Source organism: Vidua macroura, chromosome Z, assembly GCF_024509145.1.
Source record: "Vidua macroura isolate BioBank_ID:100142 chromosome Z, ASM2450914v1, whole genome shotgun sequence".
NCBI classification, from domain to species: Eukaryota; Metazoa; Chordata; class Aves; order Passeriformes; family Viduidae; genus Vidua; species Vidua macroura.
The window spans coordinates 27,742,674-27,763,189 of NC_071611.1; the positions used below are offsets into that span (position 1 = coordinate 27,742,674).

At 34.9% G+C, this 20,516-nt stretch overlaps 1 protein-coding gene across 2 annotated transcripts in view; it reads left to right on the forward strand.

Moving 5' to 3' along the window:
* The window catches only part of JMY (junction mediating and regulatory protein, p53 cofactor), a 64,368-nt gene that overhangs the window by 14,867 nt on the left and 28,985 nt on the right, over positions 1-20,516 (forward strand). For both annotated transcript variants that reach the window (XR_008441163.1, XM_054002792.1), the window contains exons 2-4: positions 3,255-3,428; positions 16,871-17,021; positions 18,821-18,990. Coding sequence is in view for 1 of the 2 variants with exons in the window: in XM_054002792.1 (XP_053858767.1) it covers positions 3,255-3,428; positions 16,871-17,021; positions 18,821-18,990 (495 nt within the window). In the remaining variant the exon portion in view is untranslated. The remainder of the gene's footprint in view (positions 1-3,254; positions 3,429-16,870; positions 17,022-18,820; positions 18,991-20,516) is intronic.

The following is a 20,516-nucleotide window of genomic DNA, read 5'->3' on the forward strand; positions in this document are numbered from 1 at the left end:
TTTTCAAGTGGGTTTTAAGTAAGCTACTGTACCATTTTAAGAAGTGCTGTATCTAGAAATCCCATTTAGTTTTTTGTAGGTCTTTTCCTCTCTCTCTTCTCTTGGCGAAACATGCATTGCAATGGGACACCATAGTTTTTCTGCTTCCTTGGGAGCTGGTAGGGCAAGTAGCTATTTTTAACCAGAAGGAGTCAGATATTGTGATTTATTTAGGCTAATCTTGTAAAACTTATTCTCTAGACAATTCACCAGTGGCATGAAAAGCACCTTAGTGCTTTTCTTGTAATGTGGGTCCCAAGGCTGAACACAGCATTCAAGCTTTATGTCCAATATTAATGTTTTTTGTGAAAATGGGGTGTGAATAGATGGATGGGTGTAATGAGGCTATATGTAACAAATATTCTCAGGCTGGTTACTTTCCTATCTGTTTTGAAGAATTGAAGAATACCCTTATTGAATAGCTCATTGATTTTTGAATTAAACCAAATAAGATTATACTCTTTGGTTTCTAAGTAATTTTTCTTGTTTTGTTGCTTTTTTTTTTTGGAACTGGAGAACAGGTGAAATTTTGTTACCATTTTCATTCAGTAAGCCCTCATTAGTAACAGGATTCTGCTTGCATTGTTGCCTTAGGGATGAAGAATGGAAGCTTACCTTGTTTTAATAGCTAAAGAATAAATATATAGATACAATTCTATATTAATTTGTTATGAATAACCTGCCCTTACTTCCAGGTTTGGTTTTTTTAATTGAAGGCTTGGTATTTTTGAAGGAGTTCAGCAGCAGGCTAACACAGGCAAGACCATGAAGTTATGCACATTTACTTACCTTTTGTATGCACAGGAATGCATTGATAATTCATTATTTTATCCCTGCTATTTTCAGCGATGGATATTATTTTTTCTGAACAGCCAACTAGCTATAAGTAGCTACTAGTTTTTAGTGTCTTTACAATGTCTTTGTACTATTCTGATAGTCATAAAGTTGGATTGCTCCTCCATTTCTTGGCACTTTCACTCCAGCTTATGCAAAGTTGTACCCATCTACCAAAATACCAGAACTATTAAATAGACCTTAAGAATTATCTGTGAATAAAAAGGAAAAAGGCCCAGCACTGTATTGTTGTGTCCCTGGCATAAATGTACCTAAGATTCCCCTTTAAATGATATTTAGATTATTCCATTTTCTTGAGTTGTCTTTTTTTGCTGCCCTCTAGAATTTGTATCCTAGTAGAGTAGAAGTGTTTCATGATGAAACAGAGGTGTAAATTTATTTAATAGTAAGATACTAATAGCTTAAGCAACTAAAAGGAAATTGTCATGTACTGGTAGAGTTGCTCCTTTGTACAATGGGTGGCTTGAGAAGAAAGATTTAGTAGCTTGATGGAGGGCTAATTACAGCTTTAGGACTGCAGAGGAATTTCTGATTGTGCTCAGGGAAAGCAGAAGAAAGCTGGTATATGGCAACTCTGCTTTTGGGCCCTAGTCACATGGAAGTGGAGTTGTGGAAGATGGTGCATTCTTAGATGAGATGGTTGAAACAAATAGTGAGTTGGAATAGTGTGTGAGATTCATAGGGACTTAATGCATGAATCCAAGAGTATCCGGGTTTCTATAGTTTCAGGTTATGTTATATGTATCTAAGACTGAAAGTTAATAAAATGTTAGTCTTACAGACTGCAAGTCCAATGGTTGTGTTCTCAGTGAGAACTCAAATACCGTGTGCTACTGGAAGAGTAGAAGAGCATAGGCAATGACTTTGTGATAGGAACAATTGTCTGTGTGGAATTGTTTAGGTACAAAACAGTTTGCCTTGTGCTGAAGTTTCCTCCTTGTGAGGATTTTCACATGTGTTTTACATCCTCTCTCCCAGACCTTTATTTTCTGTTAAACCTTAATAAGGGAAAGCTCTTCTTGTCTTTTCATGGAATCTGATTGTTACTTTAATACTGAATGTATAAATAAAGCTGCTGCAACCATCTCTGCATTCTGCTCTGCATCCTCTCTCTAACCTTCTTTAGTGCTTCAAAGGTGGAGCTACATAGATGTTCTAAAACAAACTTTCCATTATGAAGAAAGACATTTTTCATACCCATTCTGGTAACTGAAACACAGTTCACTGTACAGAGAGTATTTCATGGATGGTTTAGCATCCAACTTCAATGAACAGATAGAAGATAGGATGTATTTACACCATAGTGTTACTAATCTATGTTAAGTTTAGATAAACTTGGACTATGAATATATACTTTTAAGATGATAATATAAAAGGCAAGAGACTTTGACTTTAAAAATCATATGAGGGAAATTAATTTCAGATAATCTACATTAAGTACTCCACATGTCTGTATAAGATGAGTTTTTATTAAACAACTAAGTATTTTTTATTAGACATGGTAAAGAGTTTCCAGCATGATGTAAAGTCTGCTCAGGCAAATGTCCAAAATAGATGCAAAATGAGCATATACAATATACTAGCTACAATCATGCATTGTAGCTAGTTTGTACAAACAAGTGAATTTTCTGCTTCATAAGAAGTAAAAGACAGAACAGATAGACTTTGATGCTGTATTTTCTTATATGAATTGAGGTACTTTCATACTGACATCTAAGTATTTTTAAGGATTATAATGCTTAGGTAATTCCCATTGTAAAAATAAAATGAACGAAAAGTTCATACATTTGAAGTTTTGTGATTGAACTTTCTAGGAAGTTTTGTTTCATATTGGTTACTCTCTGTCTGAGACCACACTGATGTAGTGGAGGCTGTGTGTATCCAAAGAACAGACTGACAAAAAACTGCAAAACCCAAACACCAAAAAATCTCAAAAATGTAGAAAGTTGAAAATGCAACTTCTCTTTTTGTCTTCTTGTCTATCACTCCATTTTCCCCTGCTCTGATACCCAAAAGTGGGAAGTGTCTGAAGTAGCATACCTGATCACTGCATTATAAATTGTGCCAAGTTGCTTTTTCTGTTGGTTTGTGCCCATATTCATTACCTTCCAGAAGTCTTTGGAAATTGAAAAACCAGTCTGAGTGCTGCTCAGTTAAGGTTATCAGAGGTGTGCTCATACTTAACTGGCTAAATTGAAGATGTGTTTTGGGGACTAAGATGGTTTTGTTTATTTGTCTGGTGATTTTGTGGGAAAGGGAAGATGATACAAGAGGATAGGCTAAAAAATGTTTTTAAAATTGCTTTCACTTTTATCAGGAATGTTCCAATATTTTCATTTAAACTCATACTTTTTCTGCAGCTTCTGGAAAAACATAAGAATACAGAAAGTATGGTAGAGCTCCTTGAACTGTACCAAATGGAAGATGAAGCCTACAGTAATCTTGCAGAAGCGACCACGGAGCTCTACCAGTACTTACTGCAACCATTCCGAGATATGAGGGAACTTGCAATGCTTAGAAGACAGCAGATAAAGGTAGGGTAAAGGCAACTGAAATCCTTATTATTTGGGAAGTTCTGGCTTTTAGTTCCTGTTTACTAGTTCTGTTATGCAGTATATGAACTGATATTTTTCCACTAGATGCTGACTCTGTTTTTCTGGGCTCTTCATTAAATGAGTGCTTCTGATGAGTGAGAACATCTGACATATGTAACTAAACACCACCTGTTTATCTTATGTCTTACCCTTCTAATGCATGGCTGAATTGAATAGGTCAAACTTAAAATTTTGTGGTTGGGAATATTGAGTAATATATAAAAGACAAAGAGATATGCAGTATTTATAGTATTGTAAATTCTAGAAGATTATCTCAGGAAACTAAAATGAAAAGTAACTTTCTGTGTAATCTGGTGAACTGTGAAAAGTCAGTAGCTTTTTTTCTCATATTGCAAAAGACTTAAACACACAGAACCATATTAAAATACATAATTTGTTGTAACACTTGGACAGTATATTTTCCTAAGACCTAAAAAAGCCATCTGAAGAATACTGCATATTGGTAAATTTGTTCCAGAATGAGTATGTTTGTTATATTTGAAAGTAATTCTAATCTTGAATGCTTAGCCAGAACTAACAGATGTTATCTTTATTGCATCTTGGATATACTTTTGATAAAATTATTAGTTCCTGTGCAGATTATTAAGACTCCAGCCTTCTAATTCTATGCTAAAATTTTGTTTCATTTAGTCTGTATTGTAAATGTCATTTTATCTCAGCTTGTTATCTTATTCAATTAGCCAACAATTTCTTTACTGTTTTCAGCTTAAAAATAGTGTTCCTCTCTGGTTTTGAGAAAGAATGAGGGAGGGAGGCAAAAAGATTTATGATGTATTAGTTTTATTTTGACATATTGCTTTGTGCCTAAAGTAGTTCTTCAGAAAAATCAGCAATCTTAAATGAACTCAGTTTTATAACGTGATGATGTTTTAACTAAAAGTGCTTTTTCTTCTCTTGAATGCTGTTGCTGCACAGAGAATTGGCATGAATATTTTTTTCAAACATATTATACAGTTGAAGCCTATAAACACTTCATTTATTAAAAAGCTTTCTTCAAAGCATGGTGAAATAATTCCCATTTTGTTGGAATTTTTAGTAGAGAAAAAGATGATTTGTTTGTTCTTCTGTCAAATAAGAGAAGTAAATATTAAAATGAGTAGAAATACATATTAAGAGTTATGTTGTGTTTTGCTCTGTTTTGATTTTTTAAAAACTCAGTAATCTCTTGAATTCCAGTTTTAAAATGCATCATTTAATGTTCTTTCTGAAAGATTTAACGTTGATAAACTTCAGTGTATTCTGTGGTTGATTATTTTTGTAATACATAATTTCTTTTAATGTACATTGTGTTCTCTTCCTAATTTGGCAATTTGTGAGTTAAAAAACTTGGTCATCTGTATAATGCAGTAGAGAAAGATGCCATCGCTTGTTTTTCCTTTCATCGTTTGAGAGAAAGCAGTACTTGTATCTATGATGACAAAACATATATTATACTGGGTAGCTAGGATTGAAGAAATGTTTTCTAAATAGAACTTGTGCATGAAATGGTTTGTATTAACTTGCTGCTTATGTTTTCCTGGCAGGCTTTAATGTTTCAGACCTTTTCTGTATTAGGTATCTGTTTCTGATTTGTGGGGAAGTTGTTTTTGTTTGGATTGGTTTTTTGGATTTTTTTAAAGAATTTGGGAGGTTTTAAGTTTTTTAATCAGCTTAATTTTGTCAGTTTTCAAAATGAGTTTAGAAGGAAGTTAATTACATCACCTGTAATCTTTGGGAAGAGTCTTTTCTGATTTTGGAGCAGGGCATAAAAATTGGAATATATGTCATCTGGTGTTAAATTTCTGCTATTCTTGTGAAATTTTAAGGAAGAGACAAGCCTATAGGAGGCAAGGGAAAAACAAAAACAAAGTTCTGTCTTCAGTGGAAGCTTACTAGAAAGGGACGTCTGTATTGTACCCAGAGTCCTTCTTTGGAAAAAAACCCTACCAAACAACAAACCTAACAGCCCAGAATGAAAGTTAAAAACCATGTGGAAGCTTGGAAATGTAGATTACTGCTGCCCAATATAGACATGATAGAATCTTGTTTCATTTTATATTTTGATCGTACACTAATCTTTCAGGTGTATTTTGCTTCATTTAGTGTAAAGGATGGAACATTTAGGTGTGTAAAGAATCAAAGCTGTCAACTACTTAAATACTTCTGGATTTGAAAAGCAGGATGAAAAAGGTATAAGATCATGAAAGGGAAATAAGCTGGGTTATTATGAAATGAAACGTCACTATGGAAAAGTAACTTCTAATGGCATTTCTGCTTAATTACGAGTTAGTCTTCTGACCCTAAAACAATGTGTTCAGTAAGTGATATGCTTGTCTTTTTTTGGGCTTCCAGCATCAGAAACCTGGTTTTGTTTATATAAATGCTCTTTATATGTAAGTGCTGCTCAAATCCATGGGGACTTCACTCCAAGCATTTCAAGATGCTTACCAGATACCATGCATTCTTGAAAGAGCTGAGCATTGCAAGCACAGCTGTGTTTTGGACTTAAATCTTTATATGTATGATATGGGAACAACCCTGCTCACCCCAAGGCCTTTATGAGGGACACAGAAATAAAAGCCAACTTGTAATGAATGGTATTATCAAATTGAGAAATGCCTATCAAAGAAGCAAGTCTGAACTCATTTCAAGATTAAAATATACTTACTAAACATACTCAGTGTGTTTAGTATGACTGTATTTTGTAAGGTAAATGTGAAAAGTTGTATTGATAAGCCAGCCAAAGAGTCTGTATGTTCACTGAATGCTGGAGAAGGCATAATAAAGGAACTGAAGACAGTATTATATTTTTTATATATGTAAAAGCTGGGCTGGATTTGTATTGGGATTTTCTGATTTAGTTATGGACTGTTGCTGGTTTAGTTGTAATAATATGTAAAGACATTAGAGTAGTGAGTTTTAGCATGTTAATTTCACTATATGTGTTACTGGACCTTTTCTTGCGCTTTCAGACTATTGGGTATTATATAGGCACCAGGCAAATGAAGCTTGATACTCAAATGCTGTGTTACATGTTTTGGGCTGTCTGTATATTCTTCCAAGAACTGGGAAGACAACTGTGAACACAAAACTACAGGACAAACAAGGTTCATAGATTAATCTAGCATTAATGTTGAATTTTAAATGGAATTTAAGATACTCTTTTTGCTAAGAATCAGACTATTTGGTGACTAAGAAAAGGTGTTATATTTTTGATTCTAAAAATGTTTCACATTTATGTCCACAAATTTTTCCTGAATCAAAATAAATAATTTCTCTGTGAAAATTTGCCTATTTTTTGTGTGTGCAGAACACACATTGCCATAGGAGAAAAGTGGGATGTAGTAGTCATCAATAGCTGGAAATGAAAATGCTAAGTGTTTCTGAAATTTGGAAAAGTCAGAGTAGATACCTCTGTTCTGGTGCCTTTGATTTCAGAAAATTAAATCTAAACTGTGTGAGATCTCCATATATAGTGCTATGTTTTTCAGAAAGTATGTGAGGGAGCTACAAGTTAGTGGTTGATACTTGGCTATAGAGCTTCTGGCCAGGTTACTGTGATCAAGCTTTAAGTCTTGTAAGACTAAGACATGAAGGTTTCTTTGATACAGGGTACCAAATCTGGTTAATTAGAAAAGACAAAAAAAATTATTTAAAAAAATTACTTCATGGGTTAAACCCCAAAGCCTTTTTTGTCTGTATGTCTGTGTTCACCAGTCTTCATACAGTCAGAGAAACTACCTTGCTACTTAGAATTTTTATGGCCTTGCAGTTGTGGACAGTATTTCAGTCAAGATGAATAGGCACCAGGTTTGTTCAAATGCCAAGTGAAATCAGTGGGAGGCCTTCTCTTTTCATGCTTGAGGGTTCTTTGTCCTTGATATTGGACTAGAGATAAAATGTAAACAAATTACTTCACAAGCTACATGTAGATGCCAGCAAAACTACAAAACATGCATTCTTGAAGGTCTGAGTTGAGCTGGTTTTGCTTAACTGGAAACTGGTAATATCTCATTATGGGTGAAAGCTTAGAGCCACCATTATATCTCAGCTCCTCTCCAGGAAATGAGAACATTGAAAACTTATTGTATGTTAAATATATTAAACATACTCATAGCTTCATTGCTTACGTGTAAATTATTTTTACTTGCATGTTAGTTCACATGAATGTGAGGAGATTTTAATGACTTCAAATACATTAATATTGAGGTCTAGCACTGGAAGCTAGAGATTAGAACAGCATATATGTTGGTGATTCATAACATCCTGCTTTTAAAAATTTTGGAATCTTTTATTAGTCTATCTGAAAGTTTGCTTCCCTCTCAAGCTCGCTTATGCATGTTCTAGTATATTAAAAATACAATTCTAGCTCAACTATGTGTGGATTTCTTTGTTTAATATATGGTGGTGAATTGCAGTAGTGAACTTTATAACTTTGATTTATGCAAAATTAAGTACTTAGAAATAAATTGTATTGTATTGAATGTGTAAAATTTTGGTTAAAAATAGTTTAGTATGAAGTATGAAACAAGTTCAAGGGAGAAGAAATTTAGCCATGAGAACAGCTGGCAAAACTGAGAGAATTAATTTAAAAAGTACTTACAGAATATCTTTTTTTGAAAGGTCTCTAATCACATAAAGATGTTTTGGAGAAACTGTAAAACATCAAAGGATTTTAAACTTATTTTTTAATCTATTTGCACCTGAAGGGGTGTTCTCACATCATTAGGAATAATACTTAAATAAATACAGCTTTTGAAAAACTTACAGACTGGAGAAGAAATCTAAGTTTATGCGAAATGTTCAGAAACTTCAGGGAAATTATTGCTTGCTTGTTTGAGAATATGATACAATATGGTGAATTATGCTAATTGTCTTTATAGTTTGATTCAAAAGGATTGTATGTCAGTCTCTGTTAACAGTCTGGACTATAAATCCTCTAGACTATTAAATGATCTCAGAACAGAACATATTGCTGACTTAAAGTCAGGACTTTATGGACTTTCTCAAAAAAAAAAAAAGTTCTAAAGAGGCGATCTGATAAAAAGCAGGTTGGTACCCTAAATCATTTAATGAAACTTAGTTCCTGGTAAGAGGTAGCTGGCTACAAAACTGTGGTGTATATCTGATTGGTTAAATCTGCTTGTCTGCAAAATGAGTAGAGTACAAGACTGCTCTAGGTGTTCCGCTATGAAAGTGCTTAATGAGACTTGTAGAAAAATTTGATTATGTAGAATGCTGAAAGGTTTATTGTTTAGTTTTTTAAAAAGTCACCATACAAAAACGTGGTGTGAATAATAAAATGTCAGGTGAAATTTCAATAAAGAAAAATGAATGCATGTGCAAAAAGCTTGATGACAACCTCCAGAAGCATATATGCATATTTATGTGCACCTAATTAACTAATTACTACGCTTGAGAAAAAATGTCTTAAGATTTATCTTGAGTTTGCTGCCAAACGCAGCAAAATGGTGCTTTTGCCAAGTGTCAAAGAGAAAACATCATACTTCGAAATACATCTATGGTATATTTGCATCTTGAATGTCCCAGTTTTAATTTCTTCCTCTCAAAAATGTACCACAGTATCAGGATAATGTCCGTATGTAAGGAAAGAGTGTTTCCCTACTAAGCATCCTCAGTGCTAGACCAGAGTAAAAGAATTGAATTGCCTTAGTTTGGAAAGCAAACTAAAAAAACAAACAAACAAAAAAAACCAACCCACCTAAAAAAACTAAAAAAAAACCAAAAAAAAAACAAAACAAAAAAAAAAACAACCCCAAAAAATCACAAAGATCGGAAAGATATATAAATCATGAATGTTAAAGGGTAGAAAGTATAGAAAAATAGGGATACCTCAATGAACCTGTGGTGGTTTAAAACAACCTACAAATAAAACAAAAACAAATTCTTAATACACCTTACATGCTCTGTGGCAATAATTTCGGCAGTTTAACTGTGGACACCAAATGCATATGTGTTCAGAAAGAAAATCATCAGTGTCTATTAATGATATTAATGATTAACTGTTAGCGTAGGAGGTCTGTAAAAGAATTCGGGAGTTAGCAATGTACCTTGTCTTCATTTTTTTTTTTCCCCTCGAGTACTAGTAATGCAGGAAATAGTGCAGAAAAATGCAGAATCAGTGTATCCATTCAAAAAGGCATTTGATGGAACTTTGAAAGGCTAGTAAATGTGCAGAAAATTCTAAATTATGTGTCCCTGAGGATTAGAGTCAAGGAGGGTAAAACCTAGAAGTGTACGATTTTTTCTTCTTTTTCCTTTGCAGTGTTGGAGATAGGGAAAGAGGAAAAAGGAGGAGACTTTGATGCAATGTTATTCAAACTGTGGAGATCAAGGAGAGGGACTGAAGGCCTTCAGAGGTTGAAAAATTTGCTGAGAGTCTAAAGTTTATAAAGATTTTTTTTACCTAAATATCTAAATAGTTAGAAATCTAGTACTTTTTAGTACTTCTTTTCAGTAGTGCTCTGAAAAAAACCCTTTTTGTAAGCTTTCATCATATTTTCTAGCTTCATACTGAAACTTACCAGGCTTTATTTGCTAGTTGTTACAGTTATTTTCAGTATCCACGTTCATGGCTATTTATATGTCTTTAATCTGATTTCTTCTGGCTAATACTTTTGTCACTATTTCTCTTTTTTCAGGATATCTGTATATAAAAATTATCAACCATATTTTGATGAACTCTTGATATATATGCTTAACATTTTGTCTATTGCATATATTAAGTTTTTTTTAACTGAAGATTTAAAAATCCATCCAATCATTTTCATGTGCAAATAGAACATAGAATGTCTGGAAACACTCAATCTCACTTGCCTTTGAGTTAACTTGGCTTAAACAACATTTTCAAATAACTAGTAAAATATGTCTTCTTAAAAATATATTCTCTGAAAAATAAAAGCTTTCTTTTTGAAGGTGAACTCTCTTTTAGTCTAGGTCTCAGTCAGTGAAGCTGAAATGTATAGAAAGGTTTTATGCTATACAGATGAATGAGTAAGGAAGGCGTAATGCTGGGTACACTATTTGGCTTTAATTCTGTCAATTGCCAATATAAAATACTGTAGCTTAGTGTTTTTAACACTTTATCTCTTTACATAAATTCTTTTGTGTCTTGGGAAAAAAATACCAGTTAAATAAACCCAGTCTTTCCTCTAATGTTTGCCCTAACCTAAATCTTCTATGATTTTTCTCTTCTGACTACTTCTTAGTTTTTCAGCATTCTGCATAATTCTGGAAAAAACATTCACCACTGCACTTTGAAGTAGAGTGACATTACTATTCAGTCTTCTTTCTGTATGTCCTAACATCTTGTTACCTTTTGGTTTGTTACTTCCTTTACAGTCTTGACTGAATTATGTGTGTTGTTCTCCTGTGTTTTAAGATAATCAAAACTCCCGCAGTTTGTATTTTACTCCCAGGTGCCAGATATTTTGAGGCATCTAGACCATGCAAACTAAATGTGTTTTTATGTATTAACATTGAAGTCCATGTCCATATTCCTTGGGGTAAAACTATAAAGCCTTTTTCAAAGCTGAATATATTTAGAGCTGTATGTACAGAATTATAACTTATTAGTGTTGAGTTTGTGTTAATGGCTGGGAGCACAGTTAAATTAAAAACAACAATAACAAAAAACTTAGTAAGAAGTAACTTTGAGAAGTCTCTGACTAGATGCTGAAATGCATGTTTTCTGGCTGCTATGTCTAGCAGGCTGTGGTTGGAATTGCTTGTTTGACCTCTTGGAGAAGGCAGATAGCTGAGCCTTTGATCTGAAACATGCTTTCATGTATAAAGCCATTTCCATTTTGTGTTTTGCCACTGTCATCTACACTACTCACTCAGCTTACTTTTTTTTTGTTCTTATAATTAACTGACCTGCTGTTACATGTCACATTTTTCTCCTTTTCTACCTATTACAAATCCATCCAGGAGAAGAATAACAAAGGGAGTTGGAGTGATGTGACATATCCCTGCCTAAGTTATTACATGGCCTGAGTCAAGTCTTACTCCTGTCAATCTTGCCCATTGTCCAGAAAAAAACATGGGAGGTATTAAAGACCTTCACTTAGTACATGTATAATATATGTGTATCCCATCATTTCAGGCCTGTTGCTCATATTTTCTCTCAATCAGCTTAGTTTAACCATAATTTGCGAATTTTTCCAGAGAAGGATATTTCGAGTACAGCATTGCCTCTGTTGATCCATCCTCATTTGCCAGTTTAGGAACCCCCTTTCAGTTTGTTTTCTCTGAAGAATTCATTTGTTCTCCTTCAGAAACATATCAATACAGTGTTGACTTGTGTTCTTTTATGTTCCATTAGTCTAAAGCAATAGCTGATGAAAATAGGTGCTTGTGTGATATGTTGAAGTTGATGGCTTCTGCTGTTTCTATCCTTTCTTCTGTGTTTTGCACAACCACTTTTGTGAAAGCTGTCATAATTTTCTTAGCTTCAAAACATCATTTGAAGTAAAGCTTGTAAAACATGAAAGTCTACAAAAGCAAGTTTCATCATCGGGGAAAAAAATCATAGCAAATTCTACCGTGAAGCTTGGATTCCTCTCAAGGAGAATATAGGCTTTTTAAAGGAAGAATAGCTGGATTGATTTATTGGTAAAGTGATGAGTAGAAGAGAAACTGTAGATTTGGCTACTCATCTAATTGTGAGATGAGAGGTTTTTCTGTAAACCAGGCTTTCTCCAAAACTTTTGAGTCTAAATGAGCAATTCCAGGCCAAAAACTCACTTTGAAAAATGTTAAGTAACTGCAAAGCCTTTTAGGTTAGGAAGAAACTTCAACTACATTAGAGTTTCTTAATTTTTGACTAAAAATATTATTAAATCAAAAGTAGATACACAAGTTTACAAGAAATGTGATTAGATGACAGCACTTTTTAGTTATTCTTTACCTTCTTTTAGTCATATTTAATATGGATAATAGTAATTTAAAAATTATTAGTCTCTGAAATGAGACCTGCTCTTTTATGAACTATAAAAACTGAAGATGCTTGCATCATAAAAGTGAGCAAAATAAAGCATAAACAGATTATGCATGTATTGCAAACAGTAATGGAATGCAGAAGCATGAAAGAGCTTCCTTTTAATTCCATAATGAGAGTTGTTGTCTTACATCAAGGTGATTAATTATTGAAGAGAATATAGAAAACAAAGTCTTCAAATCTCACAAGCCTGCTCATGTTGATGTTTAATAGTCCATGGCTACTCCCTTTTCCTTTTTAAATTCTTAGCTAGGACAAAATTAGGGAGTGGTCACTTCTGTCATGGAGGTGTTTGCAGGTGGGGAGAAAACCTGCCATTTCATAAGCTGCAAGTTTGAGATGCATATTCCTTATCTTTACTTCCCAACTTTTCCCCCTGTTATAGCTGTAGTCTTCATTTAAGGTCTTTCCCACCATGGGCTTACTTTCTATTTCCTGTGATAACATATGCTATGAATAATTTCTATCTTGTATATAAACGTACCACAGTTATATTATTTAAATTTAATATTATGATTTTATATATACTTGTGTAGATTTTCTCTAATGGCATTTTGTTGGACTGAGATATAATGCCCAGACAGCTGTTTGGCAAAGGGGATCATATATATTTCACCCCTATGTCTCAGTTGTTCATCTCTGTTTTCCTCTGGAGATTCTGCGTCCTGCCTAGAAAGGATGACAAGCATAAATTTAATTAATGACCAGTAGATTACTGTAATTCTCTAGCTAGCTTGCACTTGAGAACTAGTAACTCTTCTAAGTTGTTGGTGCTATCAGTATTTGCACTCACAATATGGCTATCTCTTTTTAATGTTTTCCCAAAGTGTACCAGGTGCATGGCTAGAAGTATCTTTTTGTATGCCCTCTATCTTCTAGTATGTCATAGTTATTTGGTTTGATTATAAAGAATGACCATAATTACCTTTGGAAAGGTTGCGATCAATATTTTCTTTTATACTGGGTTTTTTTGATTGTTCCTTTTTAATAACTATTTTCCATTTTTACTTTTTTGATGGTGAAATTGAATCGGGTGGAATGAAGTGGCTGGATGGGAAGAGATTGGTTTTCCCACAGGGAGCATTGGATCACCTTCAGGTCAATGGAGTGGCTCTCAAAAGGCTACAGGGCATGTATGTCAGGCAAACCCAGCAAAGCAAGCTTGGGCAGGAACAACACAAGCCTGAACTGAGAAGCCCGGAGCAGTAGCCAGCTAGATCTGAGGCACCAAAAGAATTCCTAAAGTTTGCTGCCACTCAAAGTCATTGACCTAATAGAAACACAGGTGGGAGCTGTCTTAGAGGAGGCAGTGCAGACACTATTCATTGAATACTGTTCTAAAGTCACCTTTTGACAAGTCTGCTTTTCCAAAAATTAGATCCTATCTTTCATGTATCCAAAGAGTAACAGAGATCTTTGTGACTGAGGATTGTTACTCCAGCCTGGAAGCTTGTTCTTGAACTTTCTCATTTGGAATTTGTCACCTTGAACCTCAGTTCTCTCAGGCTGGCATAGCTGTGGAGAAGTTGTGGCTGTGGTAGTCTGGTCCAACAGCTTCAGAAGTGAAGGGAGCAAGCTTTTCAGTTTAAGGTTCATCCTTAGCTTCTAGCCATTCAACTTTATTAAGAAAGCATGTGGGATATTTCACCTGTCAAAGACAGTTCCCCACTCATACCTAGATTCTGTCTTCACCTTTAGATTGGATGCTGCCTTTGTAATAGAGCCTCATTCTTTCTTGTAGTTGAACCGTGACCATCAACTAAGCCTCACAGGGTGGCTTGTTCACTCTAGCTCAGTGGTGGTGGGAAGAGAATCAGAAGAGTAAAACTGAGAAAACTCATGAGTTGAGATAAAGACAGTTTAATACACAAAAACTATGCATGTGAAGCAAAGCAAAACAGGGAATTCATTCTCTGATTCCTATGGGTAGGCAGGTGTTCAGGTATCTCCAAGAGAGCAGGTTAACAGTGACTTAGAAGGACAAACACCCATCCCTCTGAATATTACCTGTTTCCCCCACCTTTATTGCTGAGTGTTCTATGGTAAAGAATGTCTCTGTTGGTCGGTTGGGGTCAGCTTTCCCACTTGTGTCCCTTTCCAACTTCTTGTGAACTCCCAGTCTCCTCAGTAGTGGAGTGGGATAAGAAGCAGAAAAGGCCTTGGCTCTGTGTCAGCACTGCTTAGCAGTAGCTAAAATATCCCTGTATTACTAGGACTGTTTGCAGCACAATTCCAAAACAGAGTCCATACCAACTAATACAAAGAATACTAATCCAGCCAAAACCAGCACATCCATCCTCCATTATTTTGTGTCTTCAGAACCAGAAAGTTAACATGAACATTAGCTGTATCTTTGATTTTTTTTTTTTTTTTTTTTTTTTTTTTTTTTTTTTTTTTTTTGATTGTTCTGCAAGATATTTAAGAACCACGTTCTAAGAGTTTGACTGTCTGGCTAGATGTGTAGGTGTGGGCAAGCATGAAAGCAGATCAAGCAACATTAGGGAAAAGTTTCTATCCATTTTATCTTTCTGGGGCTCCTTTCACACTCCTTTTAAGCACACCACTGTTCCTGCAGCTTAAAGGCAAGTTGTTGATCTGTTCTTGTTCATGCAGTTGATTAAAGCCATGACTTCTTGGGTTTTCTCTGTGTTGCTTTATGAGTACCTTTAGCACTAACTGTAATATATGGATGACATACTTGGGATTGTGGATAATGAAAAGATGCTTCCCTTTTTTGTTACTTGTAAATACTTGCCCTAGGGAAATACAATTATATTATGCAATCATGAAACTCTTTAGCTTGCACGATGTGTGAATAATATTTGGCAGACAAAACTTTATAAAAAAAATGTTACTTTGAGGCTTACTCTCCTAGATCTCATGCCTAATAAGAATGTTACTCACATTACTCAGTGATCCTTTGTCAATTCAGTGTCAAGTTACCTTATCTCTACCAAGGAGCAGAAAAGGATGACTTTTAACTGTGTTTCTTTTTATCCAGCTTCACAAATGAATTTGCTGTTTCAGAGTTCTGTATAAATGAAAAGCATTAATTTCACCAGTGTGTAATTCACTGGTATGTGTATATATGTATATATGTATATATATGTCTACAGTTCAATATTTATTTGGAAACCTGTCTGTCCACTCGTAAGTATTGCCCGTGGGAAACATGGTACATGTTTCTCCTACTCCATAGAATGACATGTTACAACGTATCTAGTAAGTGGTATTCACTTGCCACTTGTCCACATTATACTTAATCTGTTGCCTTTCTAAGAGTTTTGGAAATATATAAGAAGTAAGATTCAAATACCTTATTAATGTCCTCTAAGTGTTTTTCAAGAAATGAACAAGTAGTTAGAAGTCATCTATTTGTTTTAACTTGTGAAAATCATCCATCTGAGAGATGGGGACAAGTAGGTATGGAGAAGTAGGTCCTGAACAGTCACTTAAAAACCTTTCATTTGCAATTGAACTATAGAGTCGATTGGATATTTAGACCAAACCGAAGCTTTGTGAAATCAAGATTAATATTTAAGGCATTAGAACTTCAGGTTGAAATATTCAGGGACATACAGAGTTGTGAGCACTTTTGGTTTTGTTCAGTTTTGCCTATACTATTAAGGTGTCTTCTTGATTGATAGATAAGAAAAATATTAATAATGAATATTTCAGAATTGCATGAGCAGGCTTAAATTTTTTATTAAGTTACAAGATTTGTAGTCTGCTATTGTAGTGTGACAGGTGTGTAAAAATTCTCAGATTTGGGAGAGAAAGCTATGTATTTATTATTTGTAAAACAAACTCCAAGTCTTTTATTGGCTTCAGCTAGCTGGGACCTCAGAATAAAATTGCCTTGATCTTGGCAACGAAAGGATGTTTGAGCTCCCAGGCACTAGGAAAATACAGTTTTTAAAGTCATCTATAACAAGGAAAAACTTCTGAAATGTTAATGATCACTTCGCTAGTGCTACCCCAGGACAACCCTGGTTTCTAGCTTCATTCTGATTGAAGAGCATTCATTTACTTCAGAATGAAATAGACCAGGCTGGAAGAAAACCTGGATGAAGCATGAAACATGCATGTAATCTGCAGGTAATATGATACATAATAAAAAGATACTGACAAATCAAACTTATATATATGGGTTTTATGTGTCCAGTAAGAACAATGATTATGAAACGTGGATGCACTTTTTCAAGAGGAAGAAGTGCTTCTAAAGAGTTTTTTAGAGTAGAAACTGTAGTGGTAGTTTTATCTCCGTTTTGTTTCATTTTCTTTCGTAGCCCTGAAACTGTATGCTGTTGGCAGAATAGCTGCAATTAATTGTATTTTTAATCATGGGCTGATTTATTTTCAGATCTCAATAGAGAATGACTACCTAGGCCCCCGAAGAATTGAGAGTCTGCAAAAAGAAGATGCTGATTGGCAGAAAAAAGCCCACATGGCTGTGCTTTCTATTCAAGATCTTACAGTTAAATATTTTGAAATAACAGCTAAAACACAAAAAGGTAGTTATTTCCTATCCATCACATAAAAAATTAAATTATTTAATGTTTACTATGTTCTGCATTGTACTGTGAGGTTTTTTTCAGTAATACTTCATGAGGAAAATGTAGTTGTCATTCTTATTTGTTTTTTCTTCTCTGTCTATTTGAATCTTTCACTTGTAAAACTTTTCAGAACATCATCAGCAGTGAACAGAATAGAAATTTTAGGTAGAAGTTTTACATCCACTTTCTCAATGTAATTGTATTAGTGGTACTCTGTATTTGCAAAGGATTTAGGAGCATAGAGTCCCTGGTGGATTCTGTTTTCTGTACTGGATATGGCAGACCCCCATAGCAAATGTTAATTGTCTTTCAGTTAATTTCCTTTTCTAGTCTTCCTTGCCTTTCAGTAATTTTTTTCAAAATTCTAAACATTAAGCATTGTAACTACTCAGTGAAAGCTGCTCTGTTGTTCAGAAGCCTTCATGGATATAAGCTTGGCTTTTCAGTGTTTGAAGAATGTGATGGTTTTAGTAAAAAGTGGTGCAGTAAAGTGAGGTCAGATGACTTGGTATGTACGCCCGTGCTCTCATCCTTGTACCATTTTAACTTAAAAAAACAGTTTAATAGGGCAACTATTTTCTAATTCACTGACAAAGGTTATCCTGGTGTCCTGCCCTGCTTGATTGCAAGTCCTGTTTCTTTCTTTGCCTTGGTGATAGTGATTGTTCAAGATCCATGGGAGAAGTCCTGTTTTGACTGGTAGGTCTCTTGTCATCTCTGTACATGACTGCTGCATCTGGCTCAAGAGATGCAGGCACTGCAAATTTACTCTGTTCAATGACAACCCAAGTTAATGTGAAATTTCACCCTACTCTGACTGGGTGACTTAATAGGTTAAAGCATGTTGGAATAAATTTAATTAGAGGAAATTCTAAATGTACTAATCAGCTTCACTCTTTTTTCTAGTGTGACAAAGGCAGCCAGTAAGATGCACTACTAGTTGATAATGCACATTTATAGATATTGGCTTGTTGTTTTTTTCACATGATTTTTTATGTACAGCAGTCAGGATTCAGAGGAAAACCAGTGGAAAGTGATATGTGTGAAGGTTGATTACAGCGTAGATCTTTAAAATGCAGGTTATTTACCTGATTTTTGTGTTTGTAGTTTTTCTTGGCCTCCTGCTGATCACAGGTAGTCTTCCATACCCAAATATTAACAGATGGCAAAGGAAAACCACATGAGAACGTAAAGGTGCTTTTTATTACCTGAGACCAGTATGTAGTAGCATGTGGTGACTTAATGCCACCCCTTTGGTTCCATTACTTTTGTGGCTTTTGCTTTGCAAAGCTAAGTACAGTATCACATGAGCTGTATATTAACAGTGGTGAAAATCTTGTATGTGTCCACCTAGATGTTATCTAGTGCCCAAGAATAGTAAATCTGAATCAGGCAAGGGACTCCTGCATTTTGAGTTAAAAGATAGATGTTGTTTTAATTTCATGCAGTGTTCTTACGGAATTGCACTTGAAGTTAAGCTGAAATCTTTGTTTTAAATAGTAATTTTTTCATTCTTCAGATTTATTTTAATTTATGACTGTACTATAAACGTTATTAAGGTAAGCTGGAGACTTTAGTAGCTGATAATTGGTGGTTACAGAAGTGGTGAAAATTTGGGATCCAGTTCAAGACCAAATGGTTGTATTAATGAGATTTTTATTAAATACAAATGTGTGCATTTTCTTTGCAGCAGGATCACTAGTAGTTTGAAGAGTAGACTAGTAAGATGCTTGCCTCCTTTTTTTCCCTTTCTGTAGCTGTGTATGATCGAATGCGAGCAGACCAGAAAAAATTTGGTAAGGCAGCATGGGCAGCAGCAGTGGAACGTATGGAAAAGCTTCAGTATGCGGTATCTAAGGAGACTTTGCAGTTGATGCGTGCTAAAGAAATCTGTTTGGAGCAGAAGAAACATGCACTGAAAGAGGAGGTAAGTTTACATGTCAGTAAGTAGAAAATTAAAGCACACAGAAAGAAGCAATGTTAGACAGGTGATGTTGCAATGTAGGGGTGGTGAGTTTTGTGCCACTTATGTATGTTTTCTGTTCACCTTTTCCTGGTTAGTGAACCAGAAAGACAGTTTTTGCTGTTAATGTTTACAGTGATCCACTGGGATGGGTAAAATGAAGAGAAAGGATAGGACAGAAATTGGCTGCTATGTAATCTCTGCAGTTTATCTCTAAGAGGCATGACCACCTTTTCAGAATAGCTCTGACATTCCAGATGGAAGGTGTCTGACCATTAGTAAATATATAGGTAGCTGGATGGTTGTGTTGCACTCTTTCTCTGCTTACCTTAATTGCTAAGGGAGTCTTCCAGAGGGGGCTGTGCTAGCTACAGTTTCCCTGAGGAAAGAGTTCATGCATGAAACTGTGCTTAAATGCCTTAGCAGGAAAAAAATCTACATTTATTGGATTTTATGACATCTCAAAAGTAACAATGCTTTAAATTCTCTTTTAAACTTTGCTATCGTATGGACATTTGGTGCAAAGAACTTTCTGTCATACTAATGTTAATGTGTGTTCTAGCAATTAGATGATTGTTTTAAAAGAACTTTTCAAATGCTTCAGCAAAATTTGACTAAACTGATGGTGCTGTTATGAAAAAGTTATCTAGAGAGCTCATGACTTTAGCACTGCAAAGGCTGGTAGGTTTGTAAGGCTGATAGACTATGTGTCTATTTTAGGAGCCTCTGTAGAAGACAGCTTGATCTGCAGGGAAGAGAGAGTACATGTAATACCCAGAGAACAAATATAGGTTTACTGCATTTCAATGCTCTTTAGATTTGGAAATCCAAGAGTTGTCTGAAAACCTGAGTTTATCAGGCTGTTGTTATCTTTAGTCAAGAGCTGATGAGACAATTCAGCAGTACTAATGGAAATATATTGAATATTTTCACTTAACTGTGCATCTTCTTTTTGTGGCGCATCTTATTTTTTTCCCTGTGCAGACCTGTGAATTTTTGTTTAATGAGATCTCAGTTGGGTAAATGAGTGAGTGTTTGGTGTGATATGCTAAAGTATTAGGGGCTGCGCAGGAAAAGGAAGGATTCCGTGTAGTATACATCGGGATGAAAGTGAGCTGTGAGTTTGAGGCTTTTGGGGACAGAGAAATAAGGAACATCTAATGGCCACGGTATTTTGTTATGGTGTATTACAAGGTATAGAGGGCTCTTGGTCTGAGTACGGTGATAGGGAGATAGCACCAACTAGCTTCTGCTCTGATACACATCATGTGTTCTGAGAATGTAAAAAGCTTAAGTATAAAGAGTTGAATGTGAGAAACCTGACTGGGAATCCCATCTTTGTGAAGAACGGTGGCAGTCTCATGAAGATAATGTTAGTAGAACTGAAATACCTCCTGGCAAACCATTTAGCTACTATATTCTAGAAGATAAAAACAGGATATTTGTTTGAAGAGACTAAAATGCTCAAGAAATTAATACATCTGGATTTT